Here is a 14881-nt window from a genome sequence, read left to right as displayed (position 1 = left end):
TTGAATCTCCATCTTGCTTCACGTAAAGGGTTGGTCGTGGGCTGAAACGCCCGATAATTAATCGAACCGTCGAGGCCGACGAATAACACCGCTCGGTTATCCCGATAGTACGGAACGGGTCGCTTAAAGTGGCCCGTGTCCGAAGTCGACCTGCGGCGAGGTGCGATCGCCCGGTCTACCCTCCGCGTGGGTACTTAGGTAGGTCGAATTTGGCGAGCAACCCTATCCCACGCGGGGGCCGATTGGCACGATCGCGGTGAGACCGAAAGGTCCACCCGTGACTAGTTCCCGGTGTTAGTCCGAGAGGGTCACGACTGGATTGTCCGTCCGGTGGGCGACGTGCCGCGATTCGAGTTACGTGGCCGTTCGCACGCCGGCGGGCGCGAATCCGCAACAATATATATATATATATATATATATATATATATATATATATATATATATATATATATATATAGTAACTTTACTCAAACCTAACGATTTGTTTTTTTGTATGTCCAGCCTCTGATTTCTATATGGCCACACTTTCTCATCAACATCACATCGAATATTTTCCCTCGCAATACATATTGGGGGGGGGGGGGGGAGGAAAAGTCTTGCATGACGGGGCCATGCTTGACAAGTGTCTGATGTGATGGCCCGACAAGTGCCATTCATGGCATCTAGCAGTGTCATTTGGTCATGAGACGATGGTCATACACCTTTCATCACAGAGCAGTGAACAACTCCTCCATGGGGTTCAATAAACGGATGGTATAGTGGGAGGAACATCATTGAGAGTCGTGGATGAGCTTCAAACCACTCCCTAACAAGAGCAGAGTAGTGGAAGCTAACATTGTCCCATATTACAACATAGTTTGTCAACTGTAGCCCCACCAGTCCTCTCTCTTCTCGGGGTACAAGACTATTGTACATCGTATCTAAAAACACAAACAGGTGTGATGTGTTGTATGGTGAAGGATTAGATATGGGAAACATTGTTGGGATATGGGAAACAACATTTTTGGAGATAGCAGCACTCATGGGAATATTTCCTCCTCGTTGACCAGGTACATCAATTGCGGTTTGGTGATCAATGACATTCCTCCTAGGTGTCCTGCAATAATCCAAGTCAAAGGCCGATTACTTTAACCCAGCAAAGAATATCTACCATTAGTTTACTTTGAAGAAGGGCGGTTTACTGATTCTTTGCTGGGTTGAAACTTTAGTGTGCAGTACCATAAAAATTGTCTCAAAATACACGTCCACTGCTCATCTCAAAAGGTTAAAAGATAGGAAAACCCAATCTGATTCACTTCCTCCTGAACCAAAAAGACAATGCCATTCTGCTATTCCAGTCTGATTTCCAAAAACACTGCTTTTTTTGTGATGACTTCTATGGAGTGGAAAGGAACAGGAAACATCCCAGTTGGTGGAGGCGTGGAATATTGTCCAGAACAGCTGAGCATGCTCGTCATAGAAGCTTCACAACATCGTTTTTGGAAACTTGCGGTGCACAGAGATGAATGGATTGATGACGTTTGAGTGAGAATTTAAGGTGCTGTCAGTGATTTGCATGCAATGGATGCAAAGTACCGTTATGACTGCAAAACAAATTTCATGGCACTCAAGTCGGTAAGCTCGGCAGCATCATGCATTGATCAGTCAAATGACTCTGAGGTCAGTGACCAATCGTTCCAGAAACTTGTTGCTGACATTAGTGCAGACAGAATGCAGATGTGGAATTTGGCGGAGGTCCATACTCTTTACCAAAGTTTTGGTGGCTCATTGTTGTCCAGCCAAATTCTCATTACTAAACTATGCACACACTTTGGATACAATCTCATCCTGAAAGCATCAGGCATGGCCAACTTACTTGTTTTTGGTGAGAAGGCCAATGACTTGTTCAAGATTTTTGCATGTGATGATGATGACTTAGAAATTGCATTGAATAAGGTGGTTAAGCACATTAAAGAGGATACAAAACATTCCACAAAGAAAGGATCAATATCAACTACGGATGAAGTAATATGGCAAAGTTGCATACATCCCAGACCATGACGGACCTTCTTTGTAAGTTGGTACCAGACATGAAAAATAATTTCACAAATTCGGTGTCATGTGTTCATATAATGAAGTTTTGAGGTTTTGAAAATCTGCTGCCATGCATTACAGCTACTTACTAACAGAGGCCTTGTGAACATATCAGAGACAGGAGCAAGACTTGTACAAATTATTGCAAACAACTTTGATTCAAATATCTCAAGTCAGAATGGGCTACAAACTTCCCATCTCTTGCAATGCTTCTTACGCAAACAAATGCCAGCAGACAGGGAACAACACCTATCAGTGTCAGAGATCCATCTTATCAGAGATAAGATGGATAAAGAAACAGGAAATGGCTGAGCCAACTGAGGATGATGCAGTGGTTAATAGATACAGATGCCCGAAGAAGCCAGATATGCCACACACAAAAGCAAGGAAAGCTGTCTTGCCTCTAAAGATGAGAGCAATGCAAGTTGTATCAAGTAGACAAGCATATGCAAGAGACTTTGACTTCTTTTGTAAAATCACAAGTGAAAAAAACTCCCAGAGTGGAATCGATATAACAGTATTTTGGATAGGGAGGAAGGTCACATTGTCAGGCCACCAACATCAACAGTTAAAACTCCTCCGATTGATGTTCACAGCAACAGTGGAAGCTGAAAGAATGACAAAGGCTGACGTCGGTCCAAATATTTTGAGAGGGGGGTTAGGAGGATGGGTGGTGGAGTGCAAGTGCTGTGTCGGAAGCATGTGGTGTGAGTGTATATGGAGCTGCGTGACTGCACCCTTTGCTCATGGGCCACTCACCTCTGGCCCTTGCATGACTCGCTCCTGCGCCTCGTATCCCAGCACAGCTAAGTCCAGCGCAACCCGGTAGAAAAATCTCCCAAACAGGAAGTCTGAGACGTACTCGAACCCGTGGTGCATGAACAACAGGGCATTAACAACAGCTACGAATGCCCTTGCATTCCATCTCTTAAAGCCACTTGGACTGGGCGTGGTTTTGACAAAGCAAACGTCATGTGAGCATCTTCCTCATTGGTGCGTATCTGACAGGGGCAGGTGCAGTAATGGAGCTGTGGAAAATCCCCGTATTGTTACAACTGATGGCCACGGGCACCCCTACACTACCCCTCTTGGCGAGGGAGTGGTGGCACTCCCTTCCTCACACACAAACATTCCTTTATACTGCACGTGTGTTTGAGGAGTGGTGTCCCACGTGACGAATGTAGCAGTGCAGGGAAGGAGAACGTGCAAAGGTAATTCGGTACTGGACCAGAGGATTAATTGTCTACGGTGAGGGACGGGTGAAGAGATGGCTGATGGTGAATAATAAAAGAGGGAAGAGTTGGATGAACGGATGGTTGATGGTGAATAATAATAGAGTGTAGAGTCAGATCAAAGAATGAGGGAGATGGATACAGATGGACCAAAGGACGAGAATACACCCACTGCGGGGTTGAAGGTAAGACTGATGGGATGAAGGCGAGATTAGTGAATTGAGGTTTGGTTAAACAGATTGTTGGTGAATTGAGGAGATTAAAAGCAGGTAGAGAAGCAGAAAATCACACCGGGAAAACACAGACCAACGTCAACGCATTTCCCCCCAGACTCTCAGTCAAGGGGCAAAGGTTTACCTTCCACATAAACTAATGAAATAACTCATTATGGGGAATCCTATGTGTACATGAATGCTTTCACCTGGGGTACATTTCCAAAACCGTAACAATATGAATGAACACTTGGATCACTCTCAGATCATTTGTCGTTCCAAAGATTTTCAACTTTCTAAGATATGCATTTATTGTACAAGGTTGCCATGGCAAAGGGCAAGTATTCAAAATTCCCAAACATGCCCGGTTGGCATCTGCTAGTTTCTCAATGTACAGGGTCCCTGGAGTCAAAATCAATAACAACTAGAGGGGGAGCACTCGGTAGAGTGCAAAACCTCCACCGCCAATACTGCCAAGTCAATCAAGTGAACCTGATATCCTATTCATTCAATTTGACGTCAACAGTGCTCACAGAGTTATAGTTTGCAACTTTCCCTTTTACTTTTAAATACTCAATTCATTCGTCATAACTAGATTTCTTGACAGAAATCGATTTTACGTGGGTATATCCACCTGAAGTTCCAAAATCAGCCGCAATTATAATTTTGGCATGTTTTTTTGTTGGAAATCACTTAAAACATGTAGAAATGCAACAAAAAAAAAATTCAAATATTGTTTCAAAATGGCCACCATAGCGCCCATATTGAACTTTGGGCCAAGTCCAAAATCTAATGGCATGATCCTTGGACAATACCTAATCCCCCCACCAAGTTTCGTCGAAATCCGTTGAGGAGTTTTTCCGTAATACTGTTCACAAACAAACAAACAAGCAGTCATAGACTGGTACTTACGAAATCATCAACTTGACCTCTGACCTTGTCTAATAAAAGCTGTCTCTCAAGAAGGTAGCGACGCAAACCAGAAGTTTATACGATGATTCTGTACCAAACCATCAAAAATCGAATGTTTTGGATGTTTGACCTCACTGTGACCTTGACCTTTGACCGATTTTGACCAAAATCTAATCAGCACTTGCCATCACCCTCCTGAATCACGTGGTGTAATTTGACATTGGTAGCTTCTTCCGTTCTCAGGTTATCTCGCCTACAAACAAACACAAACAAACACACAAACACACACAAACAAACAAACACACTAACAAAGGACGGAAGTGATCAATATACTTACGAAATCTTTAGATTTCGTAAGTAACAAACAAACAGACAGGGGTAAAAACAGTAACCTCCGTCCATCTTCGATGGCGGAGGTTAATAATGAAAAAAACATTATGGGACCTCCAGTGCATGGTTCACCCCCTTAGCTGATGGACTATTATTAGGGTTGGGCACACATCGACTTTTTCTCTGTTGTCCAGTTGAAAGGAGTGTTTTTTTATGGCCATTTTTCACGCTGATCACAAATCCGTTGAAATTTTTGACCTAGGATGATGTCTTAGGATGGTAAAATGCAAAAAATCAAAATGGCCACCAAATTTACCCACTTTTCAGTTAAAATTTTATAATTATGGCTTACTAGGGCATGTAATAATATTGCATGCCCGAGTAAGCCATAATTATCAAATTTTACCTGAAAAGTGGGTAAATTTGTTGGCCATTTTGATTTTTTGCATTTTACCAACCAAAGACATCATCCTATGTCAAAAAGTTCAACGGATTCGTGATCAGCGTGAAATTTGGCCATAAAAAAACTCCTTTCAAAAAAAGTATGGTTGTATGCCCAACCCTACTATTATATTCAGTTCTTTGCAATTCTTGCAAAAGAATGAAAATATCTCAAAATGCCCCTGTCGTAAATGTTATATTTGTACACATTTGAATGGGTGGCCATTTTTTTTTTCCTGTGCCATCCTTCCATATGGAGTACTACCATACTCAGTGATATGTACCAATGTACAAACTTCTCCATGAGTGTTGTAGCAAAGATTGGGAGAAGGGAGGAAAGGTAAGAGGCAGGTGGAGTGTGGGAAGTGGAGTATGATAGGTGGAGTGTGGGAGGGGGAATATGATAGGTGGAGTGTGGGAGGGGGAATATGATAGGTGGAGTGTGGGAGGGAGAGTATGATAGGTGGAGTGTGGGAGGTGGGTGGAACGGGAGTGTCATGCTGAAGAGGAATGATCAGGAAAAGAGGTGGTGAAGCAAGTTTGACTGATAAACACACAAACTGTACCTTCCGTCCAGGACAGAAAGCTACAGCAGAGTGCGTAAGTGGAAATACAATTTGTTTATAGTCACAAAGGGTTTGTTTTAATTGTCAATGCCTTTGATGTGCTCGTTGTTGCAAATTTCCTCTTTTAAAAAGTGACAATTTTAACTTTATTTGCTGATTGGTTCTTAACTCTCCCGCAAAAAAGTATTTTGACTCGGTTTATTGAGTTTATCATAAATATTTAGACCGTCATGAAACGTTTTGGGATTATCTCCACAATCACTGCTCACCTCCACTCATTTATTCCTCTTTTTCCTCACCTGGAGAATCAACTTCAACATTCTATTCAATCTCATTCTTCCCTCCAAGTCTTCAAGACAGCTGTTCACCATCTCAGATCATCCCCCATCCAAAACCATAATTTATACCTTCATTAACCCCTACCACCCCAAGTCCACCTCTTTCCAAATTCCTGCTTCTGTATCCAAGTTGTCTACCCTATGCGCCCTACCATACCCCTGATTCCTCCCCCACAGGGCCATCTATTATTTCTCCAAGTCACCCTCTATTCTGCCCCTCAACCCCACTGTTTTTGTGTTTGCTCTCGCTCTACTTTCCCTTTTGTTCTGTGAGCCTCGAGTATATGCCAAAAACAAAACAGTTAGTTTTACTCCACTGATACTTATCATTCTGATAGCAACTCATAGTAGTAGTAGTAGTAGTAGTAGTAGTAGTAGTAGTAGTAGTAGTAGTAGTAGAACATGCAAATCCAAAAGCTGGTAAAGCATTTGGCTGGTAGGCCAGGATGCAACGCTACCCTCCTGGGGATTAATGGCTGACTGCCTCGAATCCATAAATCAGAGCCTGGTGTTCGCTTTGCAGTTAGGGTAGGGTAGCTGGCTTGGGATCTTCGGGTCATGTGTTTCAGCCCCTGTCATCCATTAAATAACACCATCCATGAGGTGGGTTGACTCAGCTTGTCATCTTTCCGAGGTTGGTGGAATGAGTACCAGTGTCCTGGTAATAGGGGCACTGCATCTGGCATAGCCGTGCTCTCAAGCAGTGATGCATCCAGCAGCCACAAGCTACACAAGAATAAGAAGCAGCAATCGATCCAGCCAAAAAAGGACTATAAATACAGAACTTGTACTCCATTTAGTCGCATTTTAGATTTTTAAGCCAAGAGACTAAGTACTGGTGAAGTGTCCAGTTACTTGTCAGCACTTTTTAAATGTACTTGGTTGCTGAACAGGCACTTTCAATCAAAACACTCATATTTGCATTGAATTGTTAGTGTGAAATAACTCGGAATAAATGTAACAATCTCTCCCTCTCTCCACAAGCTCTCCTGTTAAATTATTTTAAAGTGTGACTATGAGGGGTGATAAACTCTTCCATTGTGTCACGTTGAATGTTACATTCACTTGTATAAAAGCTGTTTTTGTAACACTTTTAACATAATTTGGTAACACATGGAGATAAATTCAATGTTAATCTATTTAACTCAAAAATTACTTTTGTGAGTGAATGTGGAAACTACAGTGTGTAACAGATAGATAAGGGTCACTTTGTACATCCATCTCCATGAACATATTAATCTTCTTTGGAACCTCCCATCCAACCACAACCCTGCTAAGGTGACAAGCCCAGATGGAATCAGTGCCTATGTTTTCCTCAAGTCCTGCTTTGCTGCTTCCTATGACAAAAAAAATCAGTGCCAACGACAAAACACATTGGGGTCGCAAGGATTTGTTTTTGTGGACGGCACAATTCAACGTGGAATGTGGAAAACTTTATCTTCAGGGTAGTGGAAATCCTCCAAATTTAAGGCCTCTTTTGGAACTGCCGAGCGATCTGATGAATTCCTTTAACTCATTGACTGCCAGTTGCGAAGGAGAGAGAGAGAGAGAGAGAGAGAGAGAGAGAGAGAGAGAGAGAGAGAGAGAGAGAGAGAGAGAGAGAGAGAGAGAGAGAGAGAGAGAGAGAGAGAGAGAGAGAGAGAGAGAGAGAGAGAGAGAGAGAGAGAGAGAGAGAGAGAGAGAGAGAGAGAGAGAGAGAGAGAGAGAGAGAGAGAGAGAGAGAGAGAGAGAGAGAGAGAGAGAGAGAGAGAGAGAGAGAGAGAGAGAGAGAGAGAGAGAGAGAGAGAGAGAGAGAGAGAGAGAGAGAGAGAGAGAGAGAGAGAGAGAGAGAGAGAGAGAGAGAGAGAGAGAGAGAGAGAGAGAGAGAGAGAGAGAGAGAGAGAGAGAGAGAGAGAGAGAGAGAGAGAGAGAGAGAGAGAGAGAGACTGACTTTTGACTCCTTTTATTATTAAAAAAAAAAAACCAAAGGAGTAAACCAAAAACAAGTTTCAAAGAGAAATCAACAAAGTCATTGAAACACCAAAAAAAAAAAGCAATTCAAACCAAGAAAATTTCAAAGACACAAGGAAAGAAAAACACTACACGTAAATTTCTAATACATCTTCATTTACGTTGCACATCTTGCCAACACACCAAGTTTCAACAAAAGTATTAATATTTGCATTATTTCTGTAATAATTAAATTCTAGTTTCAAACGAGTTGAAACCAGGGATTGGAAATGCAAAATCACATTACATTGCTCAAACGGTTTGCCTTTCCTCGACAGGAAGATCGCTAATTTTGCCTCTGATAGGACATAGTTCAAAAACATTAACAATTTTTCATTACCTTGATTGACTCTGAGGCCGAAAATAAAAAACCAGAGTGAAAAGGGGACATTTACCGGATGAAATATATTGTTCAATAAAAGAAAAAAAGGGGGGCACAATCGTACATAATCAATATATCCATGGAACAAACCTTCAGTGATGTTACAAAAAGGACAAAGCGCTGATACAGCAACATCAATTCAGTTGACAAAAGTGTTTGTTGGCAGTGACCAGTGAGCAAGTCCTCATTGCAAGTCACCTGACCTTTTTGTTATTGGTGTGCAATACATTGATTCCCATGCAGGTTCAGAAGGGGTGGCATATGGCAAAAGCGTTTCCATCTCAGTACTCCTACTGCAGAGGTATTTATTTCTATTAATAACAGAAAGACAGAAACAATAAATAAATTTACTGTCAAGATTACTAAATAAACAAGAGCCAATACTGACTGGAGATGGAGTAAAACTAGTGAATTGGACAAGTAAGCTCGGAAGTGAAGGCTTATGAGGTATCCATTTGACCTCAGTACTCCACTGCAACCCAAGCTAAAACTAGAACGGGCACTCGTAGAGCGCATAGCTTCGCCGCAGCCACTAGTTTGAACATGGCATGAGAGTGAAATGAGGAACTAAAATTCCACTAAATCTGCTCGGGAATTTCGCAAATTTAAAGTCCATGATCCGAATTTTGTGAAAGGATTTTGTTATTAGAACTATTACGATTATGACAATTTTAGGTGATTTGTTGTCCCGAGTGCCGAACTCTGTAGCATGTAGGGTCGGATTCGGTCGAATGTCACTGACCATGCAGACACGACCTGGATCAAGTAGATCATGTTTTCAAATCCGAGCGAGGACAAAAACGTCATTTTAATTGGCATCTAATTAAACAAGAAAGTAAAACTCCTTTTACTAAACCATGAGCAAAGCTATGTGCATATCAAACTATACCAAGTCTCCTTAATGAAAATTTGTTGTATTTTACTTTGTAACTAAGTTTGGTAGGGCCCTTATGGCCCTTGTTGCATCAACAGACACACAGTTTAGAGACAGAGATATATTCTAGTTATTACCTTTGTATTAAGTTGTCCACAACGCATCTCAATACAAATATGCATTTCGTGACCCCCATGACCTTTGACCCACAACCGCTACCGAGGGTGACAATAGTACTATACCTTGTGTCATTACAGAAGATGGGGAATTGAACACTGAACAATTTGGAGTTAATTTGATGTAAATCGGAAACATATTAACCGTTTTCATCATGAAAAAATGATGTTGACCTTTTTGTGACCTTGACCTTTGAACCGATCACTCCCAAAATCTAATGGATTTGTCCTTTCATGATGCCAAACAAATCCAAAACAATTAAAGCCTCTCTGCGTTTTTTTTTTTTTTGCGTTAAGTTGTCCACAACGCTTTCCGATATAAATGTGAATTTGTGTGACCCCCTTGACCTTTGATCCGATCACTCCCAAAATCTAATGGATTTGTCCTTTCATGATGCCAAACAAATCCAAAACAATTAAAGCCTCTCTGCGTTTTTTTTTTTTTTACGTTAAGTTGTCCACAACGCTTTCCGATATAAATGTGAATGTGTGACCCCCTTGACCTTTGACCCCCAACCGCTGCCTTGGGTGACAAAAGTACTATACCATGTGTCATATTACAGGATGGGGAATTAAATTTTGAACATTTTGGAGTTAACTTGCTGTAAATCAAAACAAAATTGACAATTTAATCGCGAAAAAACGATTTTGACCTTTTTGTGACCTTGACCTTAACCTTTGATCCGATCGCTCCCAAAATCGAATCAATTTGTCCTGTCGTGATGCCAAACACATCCACAAAATTTCATGACAATCTGCAAAGTGGTTTTTGTGTAATGTTGTCCACAACGCTTCCCAATCAAAAACTCCATTTTGGTGACCCCTTGACCTTTGACTTCCACAGACTAACTAGGGTTGCAACCACTATACCATACGCTATATCAGTGGATCGGGATTTGAATACTGAACATTTTGGACTTAATGTGATGTAAATCGGAACAAAATTGACACTTTAATTGCAAAAAAACGATTTTGACCTTTTTGTGATCTTGACCTTGACCTTTGATCCGATCGCTCCCAAAATCTAATCGATTTGTCCTCTCATGATGTCAAACAAGTCCACAAAATTTCGTGACAATCTGTTAAGCGTTTTTGCGTAATGTTGTCCACGACGCTGCCCAATGAAAAATGCTTTGTGGTGACCCCCTTGACCTTTGACCCCCAACTGCTACCTAGGGTAATTATGCCACACTTTCATGTGGCATAGCCTAGAATGTAGAATTGAGTAATGAACATTTTGGTGTTGGTTTTATCTCATTCGGATAAAAATTGACCGCGTTATGACGAAAAAACGATTTTGACCTTTTTGTGACCTTGACCTTGACCTTTAATCCGATTGCTCCCAAAAGCTTCGCCTGGCGTCCTTGAGTAACTGCACATCATCTCTGAAAATTTCATGCAAATCGGTCCAGCAGTTTTTGCGCAATGTTGTCCGCACACATATTTACCAATAAATAAATACACAGGGGTCAATACAATACCTTCGTCAAACGAAGTTTGCGAAAGTAAAGATGTACGGATGACATCCACAAGTACTTTACCTACAGCTCTGAATGACATGGTGCCAGTGATTTCAGCAATTTTCTTTAACAGATTTCCAGAAATAGTTGGATGAGTCATGAAGATGCCAAACATTTTTGACACCAGCTGAAATGAAGTTTTGTGAAAAACAACGGCTTTTGGGAACATTGGGAAAGAGTGGGTTGAGGAATAGAGGTTCTCCCACAAACATTTTAATATCATACAAATCCTTCTCGCGGGTCACCACGACTGCTTGCCAAGCATTCAACAGACTCTGGTAAAACAGAAGAAGGTGAGACGTGTCAATCTTTTTTTTATTCAATGAAGATCAACTCGAGGCCGTAGCCGAGCAATCCAGCTTGTCTCAATATTCGTTGTGCTACGGTGCGCCAGGGAAGTTTTTCCACATTGATCGCTCGTCGTATCGACCTCAGCCGAAAGGCCATCAGACGACACTTTATGTCAATGAGCCCTTGGCCACCATCAGACAAGGGGCGACAGAGTAAGTCTGACCACAACCAATGATGGCCATTCCAAAAAAAGTTTACCAGTATCTGTTGAATCTCTTTCAGCAAGACATCTGGTGGCTGTAAACAGATTAATATGTGCCACAAGACAGAGGTAACTAAAGTATTAATAATTAGTATACGACCTCTGAAAGACATTTGTGGAAGGAACCTTTTCCATTTGTTAAGACATTTAGTTATACTAGTGCGTGCCAGTACGTGCATGGCCGTACGTGCAAAAAAAGAATTGTGACGTCATAGCATCGTGTCCTATCATTGGTTTGGTAAATAAATGGCCACAACTTGGGAACCACTTCTCCGATTAATATCAAACCTTGAAAAGGCACATACTCAGGTCCCCAGCAATATACCTGACAAGTTTCAATTCGATCGGACCAGTGGTTGTCGAGAAACAGTGGTCACAGACAGACACACAGAGATTGCTGGAATTATAGATCGATGATCTACCACTCCTTCCCATTCACCCCCTCTCTCGTCCACCTTAGATCTTTCGGAACAGACTGAGGTGGCGCTAAGGGAAGCCCCCCCGGATGTAAATTGAGCTGAGGACACCCACAGAGCTTTACTCTTTTGCCAATTACACTGCAAATGTGAAGCAAGATGAAACCTACGTAAAGATCCGCAAAGAGTGGTTCGATCCTGATCATTTTTAATTACTACACAGACATCATCAGCATATGCAGACACCATGATAGGATGTTCTTCTGGAGATGGTACAAAGCCAGAAAGAGAGTTCCTAAGATTAATTAGTAATGGCTCAAGAGAAAGGCTAAACAGTAAACCTGACAATGGGCAGCCTTGCCGAACACCCCTCTGAACCTGAATGGGTGAATAGAGACCATCGTCTACCTTACACAAACTAGATATATTGTTGTATAACAACTTAACAAAACCGATGAACCTTTCACCCAGGCCAAATTTTTGCAACACTTGAAACATATAACTGTGATCAATACTATCAAAGGCCTTTTTGACATCAACGAAAATCAAACCAATCCCTTCTTCCTCTTTGAGGCCACAATCAATCAAATTTGAAATTAAAAAAAAGATGTTATCAGAGATTGATCTCCCTGGAACACAGTAGCTCTGGTCAGGGTGAACGAGAGTCCAGATGACAAGTTTTAGCCGATTGGCCAACAATTTGGAAAAGAGTTTGTAGTCAGAACATCGTAATGAGATGGGGCGCCAGTTCTTGATTTGACGGAGATCATCGCTTTTTGGGAGAAGACAAACCACAGCTCTTCGACAGCTGAGAGGCAGTATGCCAGAAAGTAAACTTTCTTACAGAACCAACAGTACTTCAGGACCAAAGATGTCCCAAAATGCTGTAAAAAATTCCACTGGAAGTCCGTCGATTTCAGGGGCTTTTCCACGTTCAAAGCTATTCAGAGCCATGTTGAGTTCCTCCAGGGTAAGCGGCTTTTCAAGAGCTTGATGTTGACCACAACTCAAAGAAGGAACATTATTTGTCATCTCATCAACACAATCTTTAAACACAGATTCCTTCGCAAATAAATCAGAAAAATAATTTTTCACAAGTCTTCTAACATCACTTTCATTTTGTATAATAGTGCCTTGAGCATCCAACAAGGAGAAAATCTGTCTTTGGGATTTTTTAACCCCTTATAACTGGAAAAAAAAACCTTGTATTTGGGGTGTCAGAAAACTTCATATTTTGGATTCTGAGTCGAACTGACATCCCCATGACTTTTTCATGAATCAATTCTCTGAGATAAGCTTTTTTTTTTCCAATAATAACCGAAGTTTCCTGTCATTTTGAGCTTTAGCCAAGTCTTCCTCTAACTGCAAAATTTCAGTTTCCAAGAGTGAAACAGCAATTTTATTCTTACTCGTGGAAGAGGACGTATAACATTGACAGAAAACGCGAATTTGAGCTTTCGTGTTGTCCCACCATAACTGGATAGAAGCATAGGAAGGTTTACTTTGGATAAGTTTTTCCCAAAAACTACGAAAAGCATCAATAAATAAACAATCCTCCAACAGGCTGGTATTGAGGGTCCAATACGCACTTTTATGAGTTAACTGAGAAGAGGATAAACCAAGCACGACCAGGTGATGATCAGAGAAAGTAGAAGGAAAGATTACAAGACACGAGTACGTTTCTAAAAGTAGAGTTAATGTACCATCTATCCAGCCTTGCAAGTGTTATCAGCCCGTTAGCACACCGGCACCATGTACACCGAGATGCTGTACGATGCTGCATGCGCCAAGCATCGAGAAGACCAAGTGATGAAAAACCACAAGATATGTCTTTATGAGATTCAGGATGTGGTTCTGGTGTTTCTATGCAAATTAGGTTCAAACGTGCAATTGAAATTTCCTCCGATACAAATACAGTGATCAAAGACTAAAGTGTGAAGGTAATTGGCCAGATGTGTAAAAATAAAATAAAAATAAAAAAACTTTACGAGCCCCGCTCTCACAAGGAGCATAGACATTAAGTAAGGTGAGGTGAAATCCTTGGTACACCAACTGTAATGATGCTAAGTGTCCTTTAACTATTTCAAGAAAACTATACGAGTCAGGAACAAACCCTGGACGAAGCAAAAAGGCAACACCCGCCGAGACAGAAGACAAATTACTAAAGAAACAAAGCCCCTTGTTAAGGCAGAGCCAGTCAGACTTTGAAGTCTCCTGTTATGTGCGTTTCTTGCAATAAACAGACATCGACACATTTCTGAAGCAACAAGTTTTTAACTTGGATCCGACGCAAATGGTTAGAACCACCCCCATTCATGTTTAAGGTGCCAAAAAGCACTTCCTTCCTTTTCATCCCATATCAGGGGGGTTTGGCAACTGTTGAGAACATTCTAACCCTGCTTTTGTAATAAATTTCCTCAGTCTGTGAATTTGTGGTTTTGTTATTTTAAAATCTTTAAAATTCCTAATTATACACTTTGCAGTCTGCATGAAGGAAAGCAAGTCATGAAAGTGTTGATGAATGATGACATTCCGCTGCCTAAACGTCTCATTCAGAAAGGATACAATAACCTGCGGAGATATCTGTAAATGATCAGATGATGACTGTGACAGATCAGTCACTTCCATGTCATCATCATCTGAAGCAGACAGCCCAGATAACCTTCCACTAGGTTCATAAATGTCACCTTGGACCTTTACTAAATACTAAATCGTTTGCAGACACGTCTAAGAGGGGTACCGAGTGATGTACGGTGGTACTTTGAGAGCCCTGTTTAACACTTTCATCAACATGAGATGGGGCCGCGAGTCCACCCTCTTGTACAACTTCATCAGGCACCTCTACCGGTGCCTCACAAACTGGATGT

At 41.4% G+C, this 14881-nt stretch overlaps 1 protein-coding gene across 2 annotated transcripts in view; it reads left to right on the top strand.

The window, feature by feature from the left end:
• The first annotated feature begins 5645 nt into the window (after positions 1-5645).
• The window catches only part of LOC147031865 (uncharacterized), a 29376-nt gene continuing 20140 nt past the window's right edge, over positions 5646-14881 (top strand). Inside the window, exon 1 of one of the 2 annotated variants that reach the window (XM_085853198.1) lies at positions 5646-5800. In XM_085853198.1, the coding sequence (XP_085709324.1) occupies positions 5711-5800 (90 nt within the window). In that variant the 5' untranslated portion in view covers positions 5646-5710. The remainder of the gene's footprint in view (positions 5801-14881) is intronic. The other variant, XM_085853208.1, reaches the window with a different exon arrangement.

Source organism: Eptatretus burgeri, chromosome 2 (assembly GCF_056783735.1).
Source record: "Eptatretus burgeri isolate ZD-2024b chromosome 2, Ebu_testis_v1, whole genome shotgun sequence".
NCBI lineage: Eukaryota > Metazoa > Chordata > Myxini > Myxiniformes > Myxinidae > Eptatretus > Eptatretus burgeri.
The sequence above is the reverse complement of the archived record's forward strand: the minus strand, read 5'-3'. Positions and strand labels throughout refer to the sequence as shown.